The sequence below is a fragment of the Lagopus muta genome, chromosome 1 (genome assembly GCF_023343835.1).
Source record: "Lagopus muta isolate bLagMut1 chromosome 1, bLagMut1 primary, whole genome shotgun sequence".
In the NCBI taxonomy this organism is placed as follows: domain Eukaryota; kingdom Metazoa; phylum Chordata; class Aves; order Galliformes; family Phasianidae; genus Lagopus; species Lagopus muta.
In genome coordinates, this window is record NC_064433.1 from 135,314,666 (window position 1) to 135,339,775 (window position 25,110).

Genomic DNA, 25,110 nt, shown 5'->3' on the forward strand with positions numbered 1-25,110 from the left:
CAGTTTGGAAAGACTTTAACCAAACTTGTAGACGGCTTCTGAATTGATTCCCATAGGTTGTGTAAAACGAGTTCCTTTTGTTTGACGTAGTTTGAGCATTAAAGGTTTGGTGCTGTAGGGGTGAGATGCTTAAGAACTTTCCAAAAACGGGCTTTACGTTTCTAATATTGTATTTGTCAAGAGCCAGCTTAGGACTAAAACTGCTTGTTGTACTCATCAAAGAAATAATGTGTGAACAGATTAAAAGAGAGGGACTAATAATTGAGGAATATTTCTTGTAATATTCAGGCCAGACTCAGCAACAAGACTGAAGCTTCTTGTACAGCATGGATTAAGTACTCTGCGAGCCCTGGAGAAACACGGCCTTCAGCCTGCCTTAATTATCCACTGGGCAAGAAGCCTGCAAAAAACAGTAAGTGAAGATTATTTGTGAATAAGTACCATCTGTTTTTCTCTAATTCTGCAAACTGAACTGGCCAAATAAAATCAGATGAGAATGTAGTATTGAGAGCTGCTGCTAATTTTGATAGGAGGACTAGAGCAACTAATTTATCTGACAAGTTCTCTCTCCCTCACTACTCTCTTAACAACGCAGTTAAAAATGATGTATTTTCTACCTGTGTGTTACTTTCTGTGACTTCCTGAAATACATCACAGGCATCAGAGAAAAATTCTTGAAACTTGTCAAGAAAACAACTGCATCAGAGAAGAAAAAGTATGAATAAAAAAGCGTGAATAACATTTTATTTGCATTTTCTGCAATAGTTTCAATTTCTCCAACAGGGCACTAGCCTTACCTCCTTCTACGACCAGAAAGAATACATTGGAAGAAGTGCCTACTACTGGAAGAAAACTTTGCTTGCTTTGAAAATGATCAAAAAGCACAAAAGTATTCCTGAGCCTACTGATCCTCTGTTCAACCATTTCCATAGTGTGGACATTCAGGTACAGATTGATTATTCCAAGATGAGAGTAAGAGGGGTTTTATGTCACAATCTTACATGTAAATTGGTTGTGGGTTTTTATAGTGTTTTTTTCTTGTTTTCTTTTTGTGGTTCGGTTGGTTTTGCGTGTTGTTAGGGTTTGTTTTTTTGTCATTGTATTGCTAATGCTAAGATTTGGTAGGATCTGTCTGTGGAACTGTTCAGCTTTAAAACTATCAGAGTGGAAGGCACTGAACTCCCTTAGTACCAGCTTTATGGAAAAGCTGTTTTTCTGTATCGCAGGAAAACTAGTAATATTATTAACCTCCTCCTATCTGATTGCTTACTAGATGTTTACAGTTACTGACTGTTCCAATGTCCACAGACACATTACGTGTGAGTTGTCTTTTGCTTTGGCTGTAGGTCTTTCAGGTTGCAGCCTATGAAGAAGAGGCACATACAGCATTTGCAATGTTGGACGCGGTTGAAGGCAAAACCAATGATGCTTTATTAGCATTTGAAGCTATTAAGAACGTGGTTTCATACTGGAATCTTGCCATAGTAAGTCTGTAAATTGCATTACCTGAAAATGCTTTTCTTTTGCTTGCATTCTGACCAATTCTTATTAATCAATATGCTGTTGCATAGCTTTGCCAAAGAAAGGCAGAGGAGATTGAGAGCGATGATATGTTGCCAGAAGAACAAGAAGAGCACAAAACCTATCTTCTTAAAAGAAAGCATTACCTGATGAAGATCATCGATGAAAGCTCCTCTGATCCATCAGTAGCTGACAAAGTAAGTAATTCCTGCTTAACATCTTGTTTGGAGAGATGGAGTGGTTTAGCTTACTGGTGCAAAATGAGACAATTTGCTTTCAAGTCAGACTTCTCAAAACAGATTTTGCTTCACGACAAGTTAGGCTTATGGTGTTTCATCAAGCCAAGTAAATGTCTTTACTCCAGTATGTGGTGTATCCTGGGAAGGTTCTGTGAAGGTATCGGATTATGAAATGTTTTTGATTCTCTGTAGATGACGGCTTTTGTGTAAACAAATAGCTTGTGCTCACTGTCTTTGTGAGGTTGATAGTTTCCAAATAGAATTAATGCTTGTGGGAATTGTCCTCTTACCTTAATTGTAACAGATGTAGGGCTTTCCTGCGAAGGAAAGAACAACAAAAAAAAGCCTAGAATTTCTGTAGTGAAAGCCTTGTGTGCTGTTCAGCCATAGATCAGAACACAGTCTCTTCCTCAGATCAAGAATTGCAATCATGACTTGTGTTTCAAATTTTTAGCTGCCAGTATCTATGGAAACTGTAACGGAAATGCTGAATGCAGTGAGCCAGGAGCTTGGGGAGAATGATGAAGAGGAAAGTTTTGTCTCTGGAAACATCTCACAAGCTGCACATCTGGAAGTAAAACATTCCATTCCATCACCTAAGAAATTATCTACCTACAAGGTATATTAGCCAATTACTCTTCTAGGGATGTGTTACATTTGTGTAAGAAACTGAAGTTCTATAATAAGCTTTGTTTTTTTCCAGTTTTCTCCTAAAACTCTTCCTCAGTGGGCAGAAGATCTTCAGTCCTTACTTCAGATGCTCTGTCAGCAAGTGGAAGCTTTAAAGGTAAACAACTTTGGAGGAGGTGATGCCTCTAAGGACTGCCTGTTCAGATAGTTTTGCTTTCTTCAGCTTAGCTCTTGTCCTCTTTGGTTCTGGGTTTTTTATTTCTGGCTTCAGGGAACAATCTCAGTTGTGTACACCATAGGCAGGTGGTGGTTTATTGCAGCAGTTAACTTTTTTTTTTTGTCTCAGACCTTGAGCATGCTTTCAAATAACAGGGGAGTAGGGATCATTCCTTAGGTTTCCTTCAAATAGCTGTGTAATACGTTTATACTCTCTTAACTGAAACGCTTCTTGAATAGAATGAAATGCAGGAAATGAAACTCAACAGTTCCAACGTAAGTGTATCATCTCATCGGTGGCCTGCTGAAAGCTATGGAACTGATCCTATGCCAGATGGTTATCGGAGAGCACAAAATCTTCATGAAGCTCCTTTAACGGGTAAGTTGATGCTGAATTTTGATTAGACACTTAGTTGTACCGAGTAAGACTTGTTAAAATCTTTCTGCAGTGTTGTTTGCCGAATGAGCAGAACTGATCCTCGGGGGAAGTTAATTGAAATCAGTAACACAAATTGGGTATAAATTCTTTTCTTGGTGTTCATTTTCAGTTGCTACCACTGGCCCATCTGTGTACTGTAGCCAGTCACCTGCTTATAACTCACAGTATCTTCTAAGAACTGCTGCAACCAATGTAACACCAACCAAGGTGAGGACAAATGTATCTGCTCGAGCAATTTTGACTGACTTATTGAGAACGTCTGGTTTTGATTCTGGGTGTAGTTGGATAGAAGTACTGCAGTTCCCTAGGTAGCATTTAGTAAACTTGAGCTCTGCTGGAGACAGGCAGAAAGATCCATTATCAGCTATTGTTTGCGATGCTTGGTTTGGGAGAAACGGCCAGCCAAATGTTTTTAACGTGCCGAATATATGTTCTCTGCTCTGTCTGTGATGTTCTTTTCCCCAAAACAGCATGGGAACTTGGTGGTTTTTACTCTGTGTTTTGTTTGTTTTCTAATAGCAATAATGTGTCCATTCAGCTTGCGCTTCCCTTCAGTCCACGTTTTCAGATACCATTCAAGTTTTGAACATACGATTTTAGTTTAAACGGATTAGAGTCAAAATGTAATTGTAAAGCTCACCTTGTTATTAAGAGTACATGTTGGGTGGGCTTTAGCAGCCTGAGACCTTTTTCTCCTTTTCCACAACGAAGTGATTGTGTTTGTTCTTCAGGCGCCTGTCTACGGCATGAACAGACTTGCACCTCAGCAACATATATATGCTTATCAACAACCGATCCACACCCCACCTCTGCAGAACACTTGTGCCGGTGTGTTTCCTCAAGACATCTATGCTACACCTTTGCGTTTTGATGCTCCTGCTGCTGGAATCATTTCACCTCGTGGAGGCGATGATTACTACAACTACGGTGTTCCACAGGCGAGCACCAATCCACCACTACCTGAACCAGGCTATTTTACAAAACCTTCGGTTGCACCCACGACTTTAAAACCTGCAGAATCCAAAGGGGTAGAATTTTCAAAAGCTAAATTTGGGCAGCCGGGAGCAGCTGAAGGGTCGAAGCCGCCTCAGCCGACAACCTTTAAATTCAACACTAACTTCAAATCTAATGATGGGGACTTCACCTTTTCTTCTCCTTTAGCTGCCACACAGCCTGCTAATGGAGCTTTTAACAGCAGTGAACGCCTTTTGAAGCTTTTAACATCAGACAAACCTTTACAAGATGAGAGGTGCATTGAACAAAAAGGAGTTAACAGTCATGCAAGTGGCCAAAGAAATGTCTTCAGTTTCAGTAATAAGCATACTTCAGGTGTCTCTCTTACAGACAGCGTGGGACAAAATGCGCATAAAAACCTGTCTTTTGAGAAGAGTGAAATGTTTAACTTCCAAGAACCAAGCAAGCAATTATTTATGACTTCAAATTCTGACTTGGCCAATAGAAGTCATGAAACAGAGGGAGGAAGCACCCATGGTGGTGATGAGGATGATGATGGACCTCATTTTGAACCTGTGGTGCCACTCCCTGACAAGATTGAAGTAAAGACAGGCGAGGAAGATGAAGAAGAGTTTTTCTGCAACAGAGCTAAACTGTTCCGGTTTGATGCAGAATCTAAAGAGTGGAAAGAAAGAGGTGTTGGAAATGTGAAAATACTGAAACACAAAGTATCTGGCAAATTCCGTCTCTTAATGAGAAGGGACCAAGTACTAAAAATCTGTGCAAATCACTACATAAATACTGATATGAAATTAACTCCAAATGCTGGATCAGATAGATCATTTGTATGGCATGCTTTAGATTATGCAGATGAGCTGCCAAAGCCAGAACAGCTTGCAATTCGATTTAAAACACCAGAGGAAGCAATGCTTTTCAAAAGTAAGTTTGAGGAGTGTCAGAATATGTTAAAAACATCAGGATCGAGTGCTGATGCATCCTTGACTCGGAGCACTGGAACTGCTAAAGAGGCAACAAGTCAAGATACCAAGGAATCTTGCGGGTCAACATTAGGGATCTTGAACTCCGTATTTCGGTTCTCAAAAGATAGTGTGACCAGCGAATCTGACAGCAAAGGCAGTTTTACCTCAACGTCAACTGCCCCTGCCACTTTTTCATTTGGAAAGGAAGCCATACAAACCTATTCCTCTGGTGGATTTGGACAGTCTCCCTTGAAGAAGAATCAGTGGGAGTGTAAAGTATGTTTAGTTCCGAACGAAGCAACTGCTAAGAACTGTGTCTCATGCCAAAGCCCAAATCCAGATGTGTGGGACACACATGGCATCCCGGTAAGTGAATCTGCTGCAAGTTTCAAAGCCAGCAGTAGTGCCACACAGGACAAATTAGGATCTGCCTTTGCTAAAAAGGAAGGTCAGTGGGACTGTAGTATCTGTTCAGTCAGAAATGAACCCACTGCCACAAAATGTGTTGCCTGCCAGAATCCAAGCAAAACTAATTCAGAAGTATCTCCTCAACAATTTTCCTTTAAACTGGAACGACTAGATGCTCCAAAGACCACTCAGAATGACTTGGGAACTGCTTTTTCACTGAAAGGTCAGTGGAACTGCTCTGTATGCCTCACCCAGAACGAAGCAAATGATGAAAACTGTCGTTCTTGTCAGAGTCCTAACTCTCAAGGTCAACCACATGTGCCAGTATCTGCTGTTCAGGCGCTTCCTGCTCCCAGCTTTGGATCTGCTACTGAGGCAAGTAAACCTCAGAAGAATGCATTTGCAGAGCTTTTTGCTAAAAAGGAAGGACAGTGGGATTGTAATACTTGTTTTGTAAGGAACGAAGGTTCCTCACCAGCTTGTGTAGCTTGCCAAACACCAAATCCATCTAGTAAGCCTACCAGTGATGTTTCATTGTTGACTTCTGACTTGAAAAGCAAATCATCTGAACCTGTTGGAGGACAACTGGGAACGGGTTTTAAGTGTGAATTCTTAGGAAAAAGCTTTAAGTTTGGTCATGCTGATCAAGGGAAAACACCAGCATTTACATTTCAGAATCTTGGAGATGCTGAAGCAAAACCTGCAAAGGAAGGATTCAACTTTTCAGTGTTGGTGCCTCCAGGTGGATTTAAATTTGGCATCCAGGAATCCAATAAAAATACTAGTAAGAAAGATGATCCACCCAAGGAGTGTACAACAGACTTGAAAAACATTGACGAAAAAGACAAAAATGAACTGCCTTCAAGTAGTGGAGTTACACTCCAATCTGAGGAAACAGCAGACAAGGACAAGGGTGAATTTACTTTTGGCCAGAACAGCAGTAGCACTTTTACTTTTGCTGATCTTGCAAAAAGTACCCCCAGTGAAGGCTTTCAGTTTGGCAAAAAAGATCCTAACTTTGAAGGCTTCTCAGGTGCAGGTGAACAGCTGTTTTCTTCAAAGGTTTCTCAGACTGGTCACAGAGCAAGCACCTCTGCTGATCTTGGTGAGAAGGATGACGATGTGTACAAGACTGAGGACAGTGATGATATTCATTTTGAACCGATAGTTCAGATGCCTGAAAAAGTAGAGCCGTTTACAGGAGAGGAGGATGAGAAAGTGCTGTACTCCCAAAGAGTGAAGCTATTCAGGTTTGATCCAGAAACAAGCCAGTGGAAAGAACGTGGGGTGGGCAACCTGAAGATTCTTAAAAATGAAGTGAATGGCAAAGTAAGGATACTCATGCGACGCGAGCAGGTACTGAAGGTATGTGCAAATCACTGGATCACAACAACTATGAACTTGAAACAGCTGTCGGGCTCAGACAAAGCATGGATGTGGATGGCCAGTGACTTCTCTGATGGCGATGCAAAGCTGGAACAGCTGGCAGCGAAGTTCAAAACACCAGAGCAGGCTGAGGAGTTCAAACAGAAGTTTGAAGAGTGTCAGAAGCTACTGCTAGATATACCACTGCAGACACCCCATAAACTTGTCGATACGGGCAGGACAGCTCAGCTTATACAGAAAGCAGAAGAAATGAAGACCGGCTTAAAAGATCTCAAAACGTTTCTGACGGATGACAAAACTAAACTAGCAGAAGAAGAAAACGTAAACTCTGCCTGTGCTGGTGGCACTTCTGATTCTGTTACAGAGCCACACGCTGAAGGTACTGGGCCTGCTGTGGAGTGGAGCAACTGTGAGCTGCGTGAGGAAGCATTGGATGACAGCTTAAGTAGCTCTGTGTATGCATCACCTCTTGCAAGCAGCCCTGTAAGGAAAAATCTGTTTAGATTTGGAGAGTCGACAGCAGGCTTCAATTTCAGCTTTAAATCTGCCTTGAGTCCATCCAAATCTCCTGCCAAGCAGAACCAGAGTGGAACATCTGTGGGCACGGATGAAGATTCTGATCTGACTCAAGAGGAGGAGAGAGATGGGCAGTACTTCGAACCTGTAGTACCTCTGCCTGACCTTGTGGAAGTGACTAGTGGCGAGGAAAATGAGCAAGTTGTCTTCAGTCATAGAGCTAAACTCTATAGATACGATAAAGACACAAACCAGTGGAAGGAGAGAGGTATTGGGGATATCAAGATACTGCAGAATAATGACAAAAAACCTGCAGAATCCAAAGGGGTAGAATTTTCAAAAGCTAAATTTGGGCAGCCGGGAGCAGCTGAAGGGTCGAAGCCGCCTCAGCCGACAACCTTTAAATTCAACCCTAACTTCAAATCTAATGATGGGGACTTCACTGTTTCTTCTCCTTTAGCTGCCACAAAAAGTGTTGCCTGCCAGAATCCAAGCAAAACTAATTCGGTAGTATCTCCTCAACAGTTTTCCTTTAAACTGGAACGACTAGATGCTCCAAAGACCACTCAGAATGACTTGGGAACTGCTTTTTCACTGAAAGGTCAGTGGAACTGCTCTGTACGCCTCACCCAGAGCAAAGCAAATGATGAAAACTGTCGTTCTTGTCAGAGTCCTAACTCTCAAGGTCGACCACATGTGCCAGTATCTGCTGTTCAGGCGCTTCCTGCTCCCAGCTTTGGATCTGCTACTGACGCAAGTAAACCTCAGAAGAATGCATTTGCAGAGCTTTTTGCTAAAAAGGAAAAACAGTGGGATTGTAATAAGTCAAAGACATTCACATTTGGAAATACTTCAGCCACCGGTTCCCTCTTTGGATTCAGCTTTAATCCTCCAAGAAAAAGCACAGGTGATATTTCAGCATCTCAGAAAGCAGAACAGAAAAAAGTGGGAGTAGCTGAACCATCCAAAAGCTGCAGTGCATCTCAGAAACCTTTGGACAGCAAGGCATCCAATGTGGCTCCCTCAGCACGGGATGGACCCTCCAACTTCTCATTTAAAATTCTGGAAAAAGGTGAGTGTTAATTGAACAATATTCAGGTTGCAGGTTATTTGCACATAAAGATACAAACATGCCTTGTACAGGATTTGGTGTTACTCTGTAGTGAGAGAGAATTGCCGGTAGGATTTTGGAATCTTGATGAGGTGTTGAAAATGTCAGGGTTAAGTGCTGAAAGTGCATTTGTTGAGTTGAACTGGTAATGTATGTGCACAGGCCTCGCTCTGACTGGTAAGCTATAGAACAGCACTTGTGCTTAAGCTTAAACTCAGTTATCTCTATGACTGTGTGGATGGGTATTCTGAAACTACATGCAGTACATTTGCTTGAAGACTTCCATGAATGGTCTGTGCAATTCCTGATGCACAGTGTAGCTTTTCTTAGCTTGAAAAGAGATCCTGCGATTACATCCTCAGTTACACAGGCTCTGATACTAGCTGAAAGCTGAGCTTGCAGAAGCAGTGGCTGCCATGTGTTCACCGTAATGTGCTCAGGTATCTTTGTGCAATGACAGGGATTTGCTGGCGTTGTACTGATAGAGGACTTCATGCTCTGCTTCCTACAGTTGCAGGGCTGTTTCACCAGATGGTGCGTTTTAATATCTATAGCAGTCTCTGTCATATGAAGGCAAACTGTTTCTTAACTGTGATACACTAAGTGAGATGCTAGAGGTGTTGACTGCAGTTTATTCATAGGGGTTGAGTAAGCTTGCATAGCATTCAATGTGAGTTTTCCTACTGTGATGTGTAACTGTGGAATGCTTCCAGAACATGGATAGGAATAAGGTTTGTTTTACCCCCTTGAAAATTTCAGTTAAACATTTCTCTCCATGCCATTTATTTTCTAGGATTTAATTTTAGCCTTTTTAAATCTAATCCAATGGCCTTTTGGACAAGCACATCTTCCTTGCAGCCTGCTAGTAAAGGTATTTACATGCTGCATTGAATGTGTGATGAAAAACACTTGAGCAGGCACAGCCAGCAGCCGGCCTGTGGCAGAGCAGTTGGCTCCTAATCCTTCTTACGCCCCAGCACGATCTGTAATTTTTTCCTAGTGTTCTCTAATTCTGGTAGTCATCCAGAGGGAGAAACAAGAAGAACGTGGGTTTTGTCTGTTTCTAGCTGTCAAAGTATGAATTCGATTCTGTAACATGGGCAGTGGGAAGCTGATGTTGCTGCTGTTGTGAAATATGTAATTGTCATGTTTTGTTGTATTTCTCTACAAAGCTGAGAAGACAGCTGACCCCTCAGATGCTGCACCATCCGATGATGTTGTGATAGTGTACGAGCTCACACCTACCCCAGAGCAGAGAGCTCTCGCAGGCTTTCTTAAGCTCCCTTCAACCTTCTTCTGTTACAAGAATAAGCCTGGATATGTGAGTGAAGAGGATGATGGTAAGGAATGTCAAAGTTGATCTGAGTGTTGCATTTTTTGTAGGGAACGTGCATTGTACTAGAATCAACAGGCTCTAATATTGTTGATACTGATGACAGCTGTCATCTTCCTTTTGGCCAAGGACCCTCCGTCTCCCTTCCCCACCCTGCTTTGTGATTCTCCTAATAAAACGAACACGATGCTTGTTTTCTGACAGTGTGAAACCTGTGCCATAAATCTAGGCAGAGAAAGTGTCAGTAGTGTAAGAAGGCACTGGTACATAAGTAAGAATTGAAAGCTTGCTTGCTGATATGTCAAGCTCTTAAAAGACTTGCAGAAGTCTTGTGTGCTTGACCAGGCTTGTGAGTCTGAAGGGCTTAACAAATTTAGTCGTCTTTGTATTTGGAAGATCCCTGAGAACTCATACTTGTTTCCTGTGTTTTAAGATGAAGACTATGAAACAGCAGTTAAGAAACTTAATGGAAGGCTGTATCCCAGCAATGAAAAAGAAAAAAGGAAATGGCAAGGTATGTCTGAAAACACAGTGGTTGATCTTTAATTTCTTAGATGCTGAAGCTGAATCTCTAAATCTGGAGGACACTAGAGTAGATAAGTGAATTTGGATAGGTCTGTAAAGGAGGTTTGCTTTCTTTGGCTGACTTTCTGTGTACTAAAAAAAGGTGGCATATATTGAGCTACTAGAAATACAAGTGAGTGTCAAAGGAAGCTAGTAGTAGTAGTGGCAGTGGCAAGATTGCAATCATTATTGCATGGAGGCTCTTTGATACAACAGAAAACCACAGTAGGACAAATGTACAGTTCTTTAGCTCCCTTGTGACTGTGAATGAGTGACTTTTAAAATAGTGATGCTGTTACCAAAGTTTTAAACTTGAGATGTTCTGAGTTCCATTAGGTTAGTTTATAATGTATATGTAGGAACTGATCACAGTATTCAGCTGTCTGAACAGCTGTTTTCCACTAATTTTTGTTCTTTGCAGTAGGCACTGCAGTCAAACAGGAATTGGAGAGAGAATGTTCTTGACTGCTTAGCTGATCTGAGAGAATAAAGCACCTCCTTACAGGCAGCATACCTGCCTACTGCTGTAGCATGGTACTAGATGCCACCAATTCTGATTTAAATCAGCTGGAGTTACTTTGTATGTGTGTAAAGTTCTGAGAAAATATATTAAATCATCTCTAGCTTTTCCATCTTAAGAATTCCAATGTTTTGTTCAGGAACCTCATTGTGTATCTACTTTGGATGTCAGCTCAGAAGAGCAATTGAGATCTGAAATGACCAAAAAGGATTACTTTATAGGACTGTAGAAGGAAACTGAAGCAGTTAACTTCTAATGGGTGTCAGTCAATTGGCACAGAAAGGCTGGGAAAGGAATACTTAAAAGCACTGTTAAAATTGAACTGGTACTTAGAACTTCAGATACTGCCTTTTCTCCAGTACTACTCACATTGCTTTTACACTGCTGGAAGGAAGTAGTGGAAGCAGGGAAATCAGTGTTCCTTGGGAAGCAAGTAGTACTCTGGTTCCTGTCTGAAGCTTCAGGTTCCACTTTGGCCTTGTTGTGCCATCAAGTTGGCCAACAAGTTGTCAGAAGAAGAAAATTGAGCTTCAAATTCTGCTGCATAGCTTAATGCACACCTAAACTGGAGCATGTTATCGTGTGGGCTGACTTTCTAAATCAGTCAATCTGTTAGAAACAGCCAGTATATGGATATTGATGTGCTTATGGACTACTTATTATTAATAGTTAACCTGTGTGTTTCTCTTCAACTTTGACTTCTAAATTACAGATAGAAACAAACAAACAAGACCACCTCCCATACAGGTGACCCTTAAACTGATACATCCTTCTTCTCTGCTTCCATTCTTTTACAACAACTTTACATCTTTAGATTTAACCTTTGATTGTCATGGTTATTCTGTTTGTACTCAAAAAGCTTCTTCATATTGAGAAAGGAAGAGAAGAAGTTAGATAATAAAATCAGTAGTGACGTGTTTCTTCTTGCTGTAAAAGCTAGTTAAGTTTCTGAAGGCTGAGAGCAGTGTTGTAGTTGGTTCTGTAGCACGGAACTACAAGATTATTCCTGTAACAAGTTTCACTAGTAGCAGTTATGGCAAAAAGTTGAGATGAGTTGGAAGCACGGATTTCCCAGAATTAATTTGAGATCAGTTCAGTTCAGTTGCTGTTTAGTATCGTCTGGAATTTCCAATGCTCAAAGCTCAGCAGTAGTACATGTTGCTGCAGACAGCTTGACATTGATTACTCTATTTTTCAGTCCTAGGTTTTGCTTCTCCTCTGTACATGATACCCATCTGGCTCTTCCCTGTAGCTGTGTTCTGTTTGGCGTAAGGCCGTAAATAATTCTTGAACAATATACAAATGCTGACCTGTTCTTTATCTAGGACATAAATTTCAAAGGTCCTAAGATGTAGTTGGGCATGCAGATTGGAACTTCTTACGCCCCAGCACGATCTGTAATTTTTTCCTAGTGTTCTCTAATTCTGGTAGTCATCCAGAGGGAGAAACAAGAAGAACGTAGGTTTTGTCTGTTTCTAGCTGTCAAAGTATGAATTCGATTCTGTAACATGGGCAGTGGGAAGCTGATGTTGCTGCTGTTGTGAAATATGTAATTGTCATGTTTTGTTGTATTTCTCTACAAAGCTGAGAAGACAGCTGACCCCACAGATGCTGCACCATCCGATGATGTTGTGATAGTGTACGAGCTCACACCTACCCCAGAGCAGAGAGCTCTCGCAGGCTTTCTTAAGCTCCCTTCAACCTTCTTCTGTTACAAGAATAAGCCTGGATATGTGAGTGAAGAGGATGATGGTAAGGAATGTCAAAGTTGATCTGAGTGTTGCATTTTTTGTAGGGAACGTGCATTGTACTAGAATCAACAGGCTCTAATATTGTTGATACTGATGACAGCTGTCATCTTCCTTTTGGCCAAGGACCCTCCGTCTCCCTTCCCCACCCTGCTTTGTGATTCTCCTAATAAAACGAACACGATGCTTGTTTTCTGGCAGTGTGAAACCTGTGCCATGAATCTAGGCAGAGAAAGTGTCAGTAGTGTAAGAAGGCACTGGTACATAAGTAAGAATTGAAAGCTTGCTTGCTGATATGTCAAGCTCTTAAAAGACTTGCAGAAGTCTTGTGTGCTTGACCAGGCTTGTGAGTCTGAAGGGCTTAACAAATTTAGTCGTCTTTGTATTTGGAAGATCCCTGAGAACTCATACTTGTTTCCTGTGTTTTAAGATGAAGACTATGAAACAGCAGTTAAGAAACTTAATGGAAGGCTGTATCCCAGCAATGAAAAAGAAAAAAGGAAATGGCAAGGTATGTCTGAAAACACAGTGGTTGATCTTTAATTTCTTAGATGCTGAAGCTGAATCTCTAAATCTGGAGGACACTAGAGTAGATAAGTGAATTTGGATAGGTCTGTAAAGGAGGTTTGCTTTCTTTGGCTGACTTTCTGTGTACTAAAAAAAGGTAGCATATATTGAGCTACTAGAAATACAAGTGAGTGTCAAAGGAAGCTAGTAGTAGTAGTGGCAGTGGCAAGATTGCAATCATTATTGCATGGAGGCTCTTTGATACAACAGAAAACCACAGTAGGACAAATGTACAGTTCTTTAGCTCCCTTGTGACTGTGAATGAGTGACTTTTAAAATAGTGATGCTGTTACCAAAGTTTTAAACTTGAGATGTTCTGAGTTCCATTAGGTTAGTTTATAATGTATATGTAGGAAATGATCACAGTGTTCAGCTGTCTGAACAGCTGTTCTCCACTAATTTTTGTTCTTTGCAGTAGGCACTGCAGTCAAACAGGAATTGGAGAGGGAATGTGTTACTACTTCTGAAACTAAACCTCCTGAGAAGAAGGCTGAAGAAGAAACTCCGCAGGTCACTTCCACATCTGTCTGTGGCATTGGTAGTAATGCGGAAGATGCCTGTCCAGAAGGCTCTCAGAAAGAAGCTGACACTCAGAGAAAGAAAGTACGAGTCAAGTATCTATGAAAAGTTTTGGCAATAAATTTGCAGCATTATTCTTAGTCAGTTTTCAGTTAGTGAGCAATCAAATATTCAGCAAATTAAAAGCTACTTGACTTGTTTGACTGAGTCTCAAGTCTGTTCTGGCGTTGGAACTAAGGTACAGATCTTGCATTTCTCAGGGAGAGAAAGGAAACCGCTTTACCTCCTAAAGTAGGAACAGCTTTGGCTAGTAGAATTCCTCCTAGCAGGTATGTGAGAGTTCAGTGATTTCAGAGAAATTCCCAAGAGAAGGGGTGCTTGTTTTGGAATCATGCTGCTTCAAAGGTACTTCAGTCTCTTGTTGTTGAACTTGAGTGTGTGTGTGTGTGTGTGTTAAGAATAATGAAGAATGTCTGAAACCTTCCAGCAACAATTCTTGGGGTTTTTTTTTCCCATCTCTTTGCTTCTCCTTCCCTGTTAGTTACCTATTTTGAAACCTTAGTAAAGCTATAAGAAAGTTGGAGCCTGAGGACTTAGCATTGTGAGTTTTCTGCACTGCTGTTGTAATGAAATGAAGAAATTGATAACATGGGAGGGAGGGGGGGCAAAGGGGGAATGTGGCTTTTTGGGAGGCAGTGGTTATTCTTATGTCCAGACTGAATGTGGTCTGAATATTAGGCTCTCCTGGCTTATGTGCTCACTTATTAATCTCAGGAGAGTGAAGTTACAAGCTCAGCTGACACAGTCTGTACGAGTGAGGAAGAATTTCATACTCCATCAACTAGTGGAGCAACGGTGGTATTTGTGCAGTCAGCTGCTAGCAGTGAAGAGGCAGATTCCACAGAAACTGCTCACGTATCACAGAGTTTACCAGGAGGTGATGATAAGCCTGTGGACCTGTCAACTAAAAAAGAAAGTGATTCTGAACGTTCTGAGTCAACCCAAGGTAAAGTTGGGAGAATGTAAGGGTTTGTTTGGGTCTTTTTGTGTGTGGGGGGGTGTGTGTACAACCTTAAGTTTGCTTTTTTATTGGTTAGTTTAATTTAGCCATTGCATTGAACAGATGCAGCAGTGAATTTGAAGCACAAGTATTGGTCTAGTGAAAATATGCAGGGGAATGAAAGTACTTGTGCCTATCAAATTCTAGTATGTTCAGATGACTCTAGTACAGACCGCTGCTACTCTCAGTTGTGTGATTTATACTTAGGTTAGTGTATTGTTTCATACCATGTGAGTACTTACTCAAGCTGTGTGGACTTGCTGAGTGTCAGAAATAGCATGCTGAAACTCAGTCTTGAGCAGCTCTTTGGACTGTAATAAAAAGTGTCAATATGAGAATCAGGTGCAAATATGAAAGCTTCTCCAGTATTTTCTTACAACTGTATGACATCAAAGATGTTTTCCTCAAAGAAAGAGAAAAACATTTGACTTCTCCATCTTTGACAGAACACAAACCCATCTCGTTTGGCTTTGGTCATGCTTCGGGCTTGTCGTTTGCGGATCTGGCTTCCAAGAACTCTGGAGACTTTGCTTTTGGCTCTAAAGGTGAGTTCAGCTTAAGCCTCTGGTACAGATACACACCTGGATTTGTGCTTCCCAGATAAATCTCTGTGCTCCGGATTTCTACATATTGTTAAACAATGTAAATGTGTGTTATCTTTGTTGTTGTGGACAAGTTTAAAATGCAGATGTCTTAATTGTAGATAAAAACTTCAAATGGGGCGTTAGTATAATGGTTAAACAAGACTAATAGTGCACAGATGAACAGTATGGAGTGCCATTAATTGGAACAGCTAATCTGATGAAGGCTGCAAAACGTCTTTCTCTTTCTTCAGTATCTTGTCTGCCTTGCCTCATCTGTTAATCACATGATGACTTCTGTGGTTTTCTTTCTTGCCTCACCTGCTCTTTTTCTTCTTCAGTGTCACTTCTCCCACCAGAAATGCTTGTCATCACGTATTTCTCCCGTTCTTTCAAGTTTTCTTTAGCTTTGGAAGATGTGTCAACTCGAGGCTGTTAAAAAGAGTAATGTGCCCATATAAAGTGAGGAGGATATGCAGCTGTGAGGCCTCCATTTATTTTCAGTTGATAGTTATTCTAACAAATGCCCATATTAAATCATTTAAGTCTTTAAAAGGGCAACACCTGAAATGCTAACAGTGCTGTTATTATTTAGTACATCATTCAGCAGACCTAAAATTTTACTGGGAAATAATACAGAATACTTGATAGCTTAAAAAAAAAAAAAAAAACAACCACAAAACTTGCTGTGCAGCATGGGGATGTAGTGTTGCATTGCTAAAATGAATTTCAAACACTGCAATTGGTCGGGTCTTATATTTAGAGAAGGCAAGGCTTTGCATTCACTTCAGTGCTTGATGAGTGTCTGTAGAGCTGTGGGTACAAAACCACTTTAGAAAGGAAAACACTGGATAATGTAGCATTACCTGATGTCAGAATTGTAACAGTGTTCTTGGTGGCGCCGTCTGGAGAAGTCACACAGTACTGTGCTGTGTTTTAGGTGGAGGTAAAGTCTGGAGAAGAAGATGAAGAAATTCTCTTCAAAGAGAGAGCGAAACTTTACAGGTGGGACAGAGATGCTACTCAGTGGAAGGAGCGTGGTGTTGGAGAGCTTAAGATCCTTTTCCATACACAGAAGAAATATTACAGGATCCTTATGAGAAGGGACCAAGTTCTGAAAGTGTGTGCAAACCATGTCATCACCAAAGAAATGAACTTAGTGCCCTCTGATACATCAAACAATGTTTTAATTTGGACAGCTACAGATTATGCTGGTGAGTTGGTTGAGTGGTTTTTACAGTTTTTTCAGTATCTTCTGCAGTTTGTTGGGCTTTGTTTTACCCTGGAAATTCTAGAGAACAAAAGCTACTGATCTCTGGCTACAGTGAGTAGAGCTAAGGAAATCTCTTCTTGGATTTGTTTTTCAGATGGTGAAGTGAAAGTGGAACAATTTGCAGTCAGATTTAAGGTTCAAGAACTGGCTAATTCTTTCAAGAGGAGATTTGAAGAATGCCAGCAAAGCTTGTCAGAGCTACAGAAGGGCCACCTCTCTCTGGCAGCAGAGCTGTCAAAGGACACCAACCCTGTTGTGTATTTCAACGTTTCTGCCAACAATGAACCTTTAGGACGCATAACCATGGAGCTGTTCTCAAATGTTGTCCCTCGAACAGCTGAAAACTTCAGGGCCCTGTGCACGGGGGAGAAAGGCTTTGGATTCACGAATACCACGTTTTGGCCTGGAAAGGACTTTTGTGAATCCTCCTTTCTAACCCCTTGAAACACAGAGCACAGCTCTTCCTGCATCCCAGCGTTGTCCGTACATGGCAGAGCTCTGTTCCTCTCCTGTTGCTGATGTGCTCCTGTCACTGATCTGCTCCTAGCTTCCCTTTGGTGAGTTTGGCAGAGGGAACTTCACCTCTGCGGCACTCAGAGAGACCAGAAACTGTTCTGGGCTCTGGCAAGTTAATGGAGGAGCTACACCATGTATCTTCAGGACTTTTCCTGCCCAGCTGCCACAGCCCATTAGTTTCTGTTGCTTCTACTCTGAGTCCTTATAGCACCAACTCTATTAAAATCTCATCAGTTTTATGTACTGACTTGTTCCAACAGAGGAGTTAAAAGAAAGTGAATTTGCTGGAGGGTGTGACTGGCTGGCTGGACTGCCTTCCAGGTCACTGCTCACTTACCTGCAGCACTCCATGGATCCGGCCTGGAACTGGGCTTTTCCAGTTTTTGAATTTAGTAAGAGTAGCCAAAATCAACGGGGTTGTTGTCAGCACTGATACCTCAAGCTTTCCCTACGCTTCTAGAGACCATCCAGTTTTATTCTTGAAAAGCTATGACTTCATGGGAATGAATAGCATGCCCCAGACTTGCATGCTAGACTTCATTGGTATCTGTTATCTGCCTGATGGCTTCTCTTTGACAGCTGTTTGATTAGTAGGCTCTTTAGAGCCAGGATTCAGCCTTTCACAGCACCAGGAAGCTGAGCTCTTGACATGTTTTAGGCAGTGTTTGCACTGCTCAGGGGCCATGGCTGCATGTGCACGCTTGGCATGGCTGTGCAGTAGAGAAGATGAAATGGTGGTTTTCTCACTTTTTCAGTGCCTCCCAGGACAGGACTATGCGATAGATGAGAAATGGGTGTGTGTGTTGGATTTACTATTTAGTAAGTGCTTTCTCCTACTGTATCTTCGTACTTTGAGTCCAGTTTTCTTGCAGTAGGGTCAAGGCCACTCAAACTCAGTTCTGTTGTGCTTTGAATTTGGAGCCCTTTCAAGGCTTGATTATAGACACAGCGGAGTAGAAGTCAACACTGTGTCAAGGAGAGTTCCAAAATATCCTTTTCTGGAAGAAGAGAGAAGCAAAAATGATTATGTAATTCTAGTGATTCAGTTGCAGGCTTCTTTTAACTTTGTGTAGCAAGGTATTTTACATCCTGTTACTGTATTTCCTACAGGTGAGTTCATTATTGGCCGTGTTATTAAAGCTATGAACAACAGTTGGCATCCGGAATGCTTCTGCTGTGATATCTGCCAACAAGTATTGGCAGATATTGGATTTGTCAAGAATGCTGGCAGGTGGGTCTTCACCCTTCCTTCTGTCACTGATGATGAGGAAAGTGAAATGAAAGTCGGGGGGGATGTAGAGGTTATGGTTCCTACAGCTTTCCTGCTGAGATGGAGTAACTGAAGTGTCTTTTATGAGAAGAAGGTCTAAGAATGCATCATAAAACTGAGAGTGGATATCTTAAAAGATGCACATAAAATATGAACTACTGGCCTACTTCTTCACCAGATGTCAGGTGTGTGTTTTGTACCTGGTGGTGTTTCAGGATCGGTAGGATACTGTGATAGACACTTAGAACTGAATCAGATGCAGAAGTATTGTCATTTTTAAATAGGTGTTTCTTTTTCCAACATGGGTTCCCAATTTCAGTCCAGTTTATCACCCTATTCATTAATAAATGCTCTCACTTCAGTGGGATCCTTCATGGATTTTTTTAAGTAGACTATGTAGCCATTGATTTCATATTTTTAATGTGATACACAGAGTTATTTACAGAGTTAGGGCCAGTTTTGTCATCCAGCTTCCAATCTAAATGTTGAAGAGTTTGAGGGTAAAGCATGAAATTGAAAGGAATTGAACAAACGATGCTTCTGTGGTGACAGAAGATAATATGCCTTCTTCTGAACTTGGCTTTGCCTACCAAAGAAGTTGTTTTAAAGCCTTCATTCTACTCCACAAAAGAACTGATAGAAATGAGTTTCTATTAGATGCTTGATTTCTATTTTTTACCTAGTAACAGGTGCTGGTACTTAGCTGTCTTCTTTTATGTCATTGCAGACATCTCTGCCGTCCCTGCCATAACAGGGAAAAAGCCAGAGGCCTGGGAAAGTACATTTGCCAGAAGTGCCACGCCATTATTGACGAGCAACCCCTCATTTTCAAAAATGATCCCTATCACCCTGATCATTTCAACTGTGCAAACTGCGGGTAACTTGAGTTCCACATAAGAAAACAGGAGAATGCTGGTTTTATTTGTTTCACCACTTCCGTGTTAAAGTGGAAACCAGTCCTGTACAAGAGGCAAAAGGGATGAGTTCTGAGTGCCTTGCTACTAGATACGTGTCTGGTTACGTCTCCTGGGGTGGTAGAATTGGACCTTCCATTCAAACAGCGAGTGATGTGTTGGGAAGTGAGGAAAGACTGTAATGTGCAGCACAGAGTGTCTTAGAGAATAGGAAATGTGGGCACAAACTTGCTTATGGCAGCAAAGTCACTGACATTACTTTTCTGCTATAAAGGGTGGAAAGCTGGTCTTTTGGGGCTGCTTCAGTCATTACCTTGCCTATGTTCTTTCTTTTTATTTGAGTTGCCCAAAGTATGCTTTTCTTTTAAGCTTTCTCTCACCTCATTTTGTCAGCTTCTGCAGCTGCAGAATACGTAGCTGCATGTTTCTACATCCCCCACTGATGCGTGGATCAGGGGGCACTGTAGGATATAGCACACGTTATTGGTTGTTTATTTTGTACTACAAAGGAAGCTGTCATTTCAGGATCATAGCAGAGGCTGATCTGAAAAACAGCAGTAGTATTGTGCCAGTGCTATTGTCAGCTTATGTTATTCTTTCTCTGATGTTTGATATCATGGAGAAAATGCAGAGGAGTACATTTTCCTTTCAGTTACATTTATGTAAATCCAAGAAAGATACTGGTGTGAAGAGAGCCAGAATGCAAGGCAGGCATGACTACAGCTTTCTAACTGTGTGAGAAAAGTTCAGTAGCTATTTTCAGAGAGATTTGATGCATCCTACATAGCAGGCTTTTCTTATTTTTCTGTGGAATCAATCAGCCTTGTTTAAAAAATAATCATATTGAACTGGCATATTTGATGCTGCTGAATACATTATTGTAGTAGAAATACAGTTCCTGAAACAAGTGCTCAAAATTAAATGATGTCTACAGAAGCTCTTGAGTTGAACTTGTTCAGTCCCTTTATTCATGCTCTCAATTAATGAATTTCTGAACAGGAAGGAACTTACTGCTGATGCTCGTGAGCTGAAGGGAGAATTATATTGTTTGCCCTGCCATGACAAAATGGGCGTCCCCATCTGTGGAGCATGTAGAAGACCAATTGAAGGACGTGTGGTGAATGCTATGGGCAAACAGTGGCACGTGGAGGTAAACATCAGCTGGCACGTTGTCTTTCACAAATGTAAATGTTCACTTACTTAACTGGAATGTCGCCGATCAGTTTCCATGAAAGGATTAGAAAAGTATGCAGCAGTGGTCAGCAAATGCATCTCCCAACCCCATTTTCAACCTTCTCGTGTCTGATCTTCCACTGAGAAAAGACTTCTGCCTGCAGAGCTAAAATCAGTAGTCCAAGGAAGCCTTGCAAGGTCCATGTAGAAGAAAATGTCCCCAAGTGAGAAGCAGGAGATACAGAAAGGCCGTCAAGTTCTGTGACAAACGTAATACTAGTGGGCATTATCATATTTCTGTGGTTTCCATTTACTGGCCAGGTAAATATTTCTAAAGCAGTTTAGGTGACAGTTCCTATTTCATGTCCATGTGCAAAATTTAGTTCTTAATCTTCCATTGAAGTTATGAAGATAAGCAGTCTTTGTTGTGAAATTCTCCTCCAGCAAGTGCTTTCTTCACAAGATGCAACAGTGGTGAAAATTATTTGATCTCACTTTATTCTGTCATTAATAACATATCAGAACCACCTCAGGGCATTTTTTTTTCTTTTTTGGAAGTTTTGGGTTGAAATGTTAAAAGACAGCAAAAGGAATGTTATTTTAGTGATGTAAAGCACAAAGCAAGTGGTAATTCTTATTTTCAAGATGGCACAGTGACTCAGAAGGCTTTGGTCCTGTTCAGTAGGGATTGTTGGTTTGCTTTCTCAAAAAAACCCACCATTATTCACAAGAAATCCAAAATCAATCCCTAATTTTCTTCATAGCATTTCGTTTGTGCAAAATGTGAGAAGCCATTCCTGGGTCATCGTCACTACGAGAGAAAAGGCCTGGCCTACTGTGAAACCCACTACAATCAGGTAAGGTTGCATGCTTTTGAAAACTGCAATTTTTAAACTCACCAACAGATTTTATTAATGGGAGATGGAAAGTGAGAGAGATTGTTTTCTTATGATCACCTGTGAGTATAAAGTTAACTGGTAGGTGTTCCACTGCAGGCAGCTTATATGGGTTTCTCTATAGGTAAGTTTTGCACTGAAAAAAGAAAACAGTGGGTAATTCATAAAGGAAAGCTGGGCTAATCAGAATCTAGTTGTTCTTCAAGCTTAGGGTTTCTTATGTTGAGCCGTTCCAAGCTTTTACACACCTCTAAGATCAGAGCAGCTGATGACACTCAGGTTTTCCCAAGAACATAAAGACCATTTGCCACTCAGGAGCTGTGGTTTAACACAAAGCCTTTGTGTAGGGTGGCCTTCCTTACAGCTGCAATTCTGAGTTGACTGTGTGTTAAGATAGACTGCATCAAGCAGCTCTTCCATCCACTTGCTGAAGACCAACAAAGGCAAAATTTGTCAGAGGGCACCACCTAGTGACCACTTGCATTTAAAGAAGAGATGCATGGAGTTGCACCGTTTGCCTCCAGCCTCCCTTGATTGTGCAGTCCAGCACCATAATGGATGGACCTTTCTTCTGTGGCAGCCAAGTGCAAGGTGTCACGTACACATCTTTGCTTGGATAAATAAGGGAGGATTACAGGTGGGAGTTGTAAGGCATCTGCTAATTACAGATGGATCCTAAATCTGTCAGTGACGAAGGGCAGGTGATTGAAATATTGCTGGCATCCCTGCAGACAATAAATGCCATGACATTGTTAGCAATAGCATTGCAGTCATGATAGAGCAAGAACGTACACCGGGCAGGAGCTGTGTGTTGAAGGGATGTACAGATGTTCAGCTGGAGGGTTACTAAAAGTGTGTGTGTGACTCTTCATTGCTGAATTTCAAACGTTCAGCATTAGGGAAACAGCAAAACAAAACCATATTTGTAGAGGGTCAAGGAGATGTAAGGAAATGTTTTCATCTTTAATATTGTAAAGACTTTTGATGATCAGATGATGCAAGATTGAATTGAAACCCAAAATCAGACTTGCCATCGTTCTCCTTTATTTAAACTGAAATAAACAGGAAAGCGATTGAAATGCAGTTGAGAAATTACTGTCAATAAAATCATGACATGAAAAATTCATTGCTTCTCCTTCCTCTTCAGCTGTTTGGTGATGTATGTTTCCACTGCAATCGTGTGATTGAAGGAGATGGTAAGCAGTTCTCTAGCTTTTTTCTCAATGTTACGTTTTGATGAAAGTTCTTTCTAAAAGTGGAAGGAAGGTCCTTTGTTGAATCCCTCACTGCTCCCATTAAAGCACAAAGAAGCATTCTCTCTATCAGAAACTCAAATAGATGTGATTAGTCAGAGGCCAAAGGGGAAGAAGACCTTACAGCAGGTGTTTCATGATGATGGAAGATCAAACAGGAGCTGAAGAGAACTGTGGTCAGCTGGAAACCTTTTAGTAACAACCAAAGGCCAGGGATGTTGAGAGATGCACAGGAGGCTTCCTGTCCCCACCAGCTTTCAAAAGGGACCCGTACAACTGTGACAATGACCACATAGGCATCTCCTCGAGTGAATTTAGGGATCATGACATAGATTTGGAAAAATATTTAGATACTGAACAATTGAGGTGGACTTTGTGAGGGATTTTTTTGTTTTTAAGTGCCTGCCTTCCATTGTTTCAGTTTGGTTCCTGGAGATATTCACCTATCTGTCACAGGCACCTGTCTTTTGAAAATAGAGGCTGATAATAATTTCACAGAACCAGGAGGGAATTGTACCTGAACAGATCTGGGAAGCCATAACTGGAAGCGCCTTAATTTTGAGGAGGAGTGATTGTTTTGTAGCTTTTTGGACTATCATCAATGATAAAATGCCATAAGGCAAATCATTCCACGTGCAGTCACGTTATTTTGTTCCTAGCTACACCTGCCTGAAGTAAACACTGTAACACATCTTAGCCTCACCTAAGCCAAAGCCATTCTCGAAGTGGGAGGAAGCCTCTGCTACATGAAAGGAGCCCTAAAGTAGTTCACAGCCATGTAAATATAGGGTGAGACCTACATTCCAGAAATGTGCTTTCCCCACACTTTGGGACTGGACTCCACCTGCAGAACAACAATCCAGAAGCACTGTCCTCTGCACTGAGATCCTGAATGAAGAGAACTGGGGCTTGGCGTGAATGAGTAACTGCAGCCTTGTCTGATCTTCACATCTCTGTGTGCTGTCATGTCATGCCATATCATCTGACTCTCGATATTGTACATTTCAATCACTGAACTGAATATAAAGTAGTAATTATCTTCATTGTGCATCCTCAATTATTCTACATTTCTTCTTTCATTTCTACACACAAATTTGACACTGCTGTCACAAATGATGAGTATCCAGTTTTGTTTCTCCTCTCTGTCTGGTGAAACAAACTCTTGTGGCAGCAGTTTTTTAAGAGACTGCATTATTGATTGAGATCTCTTGTAAGCAGACTTTGCTTTGACTGGTATTATGTTGGCAAGCAGCAGAAGGAATGTAAGCATGTGTGGATGTGCTTGCCCCATAGTGTGGGAAAAGAAGTTTGGCTTTACAAAGTTCTGGTTCTGTTTGCTGCTGACAAAATGTAAGAAAAGAACATTGTCCTGAGTCATAGAATTGTAGCATCTTAGAATGGCCTGGGTTGAAAAGGACCACCATGATCATCTGGTTTCAACCCCCTGCTATGTGCAGGGTCACCAACCAGCAGACCAGGCTGCCCAGAGCCACATCCAGCCTGGCCTTGAATGCTTCCAGGGATGGGGCATCCACAGCCTCCTTGGGCAACCTGTTCCAGTGTGTCACCACCCTCTGTGTGAAAAACTTCCTCCTAATATCTAACTTAAACCTCCCCCGTCTCAGCTTAAAACCATTCCCCCTTGTCCTATCACTATCCACCCTCGTAAAAAGCCGTTCCCTTTCCTATTTATACACTCCCTTCAAATATAGGCAGGCCACAATGAGGTCTCCCCAGAGCCTTCTCTTCTCCAGCTGAACAAGCCCAGTTCCCTCAACCTTTCTTCATGGGAGAGGTGCTTCAGCCCCCTGATCATTTTAGTGCCCTTCCTCTGGACCAGTTCCAAGAGCTCCACATGGAACTTTAGAGCCTTAGTCAGAATCCTTGATCTATGGTTGGAAACAGAAGCAACATTTGGCAGGGAAAGGTGCCAAGGTATACTGAAAGAGAGGAGTAACTGAAAATTGAGGTACAGAACAAAGAGAAGACACTTCCTCTCCAAAGCAGAGCTGCGTGCCCTCTGCGAGACAGCTTTATCATTGCTTGAGTCCCACTGTGCAACAATCAGGTGTGCCTTCCAGGTCTTGCCTCGTTATTGCTGCAGACCTTAATGCTTGCTACAAGATTCAAATGATTGTTTTTCACATTTCACAAACATTTGAGCTTAACTGTTCCTTTTTTTGGTAATGCTAATGATGTACTCTTTTTTTTTTCCCTTGCTCTAGTTGTATCTGCTCTGAATAAGGCATGGTGTGTGAACTGTTTTGCTTGTTCAACCTGCAACACTAAGTTAACGCTCAAGTAAGTCAGTCGATAGGTGTGATGCCTTCACAACATGTCAGTGGTTCTCTTTACAATACTGGATGTTGCTGTAGGTTTAACTGTTACAGTACAAAAGCCGTCTGAACAACACTGAGACAATGTGCCTGTGCCGCCTTCTTGCTCTGTTTACTGATTTACATCTCTTTCAGCTGCCTGTTCCGTTCTTCCTTCAGTTCAGTCTTCTTAATTCTTGTCCTTTTT

The 25,110-nt window shown here is 41.5% G+C and overlaps 1 protein-coding gene across 46 annotated transcripts in view; it reads left to right on the plus strand.

The window, feature by feature from the left end:
* Positions 1-25,110, plus strand: part of LOC125688938 (E3 SUMO-protein ligase RanBP2-like) — a 180,385-nt gene that overhangs the window by 121,586 nt on the left and 33,689 nt on the right. For 33 of the 46 annotated variants that reach the window (XM_048935836.1, XM_048935787.1, XM_048935806.1 and 30 more), the window contains 4 exons: positions 9,573-9,740; positions 10,167-10,247; positions 12,402-12,569; positions 12,996-13,076. In XM_048935836.1, coding sequence (XP_048791793.1) covers positions 9,573-9,740; positions 10,167-10,247; positions 12,402-12,569; positions 12,996-13,076 — 498 coding nt within the window. Of the gene's footprint in view, positions 1-288; positions 413-783; positions 946-1,346; positions 1,485-1,571; positions 1,719-2,214; positions 2,380-2,463; positions 2,548-2,846; positions 2,986-3,154; positions 3,253-3,776; positions 8,362-9,572; positions 9,741-10,166; positions 10,248-12,401; positions 12,570-12,995; positions 13,077-13,550; positions 13,736-14,425; positions 14,658-15,157; positions 15,257-16,232; positions 16,507-25,110 lie in introns of those variants that run through there. The other 13 variants (XM_048935861.1, XM_048935851.1, XM_048935843.1 and 10 more) reach the window with 12 other exon arrangements.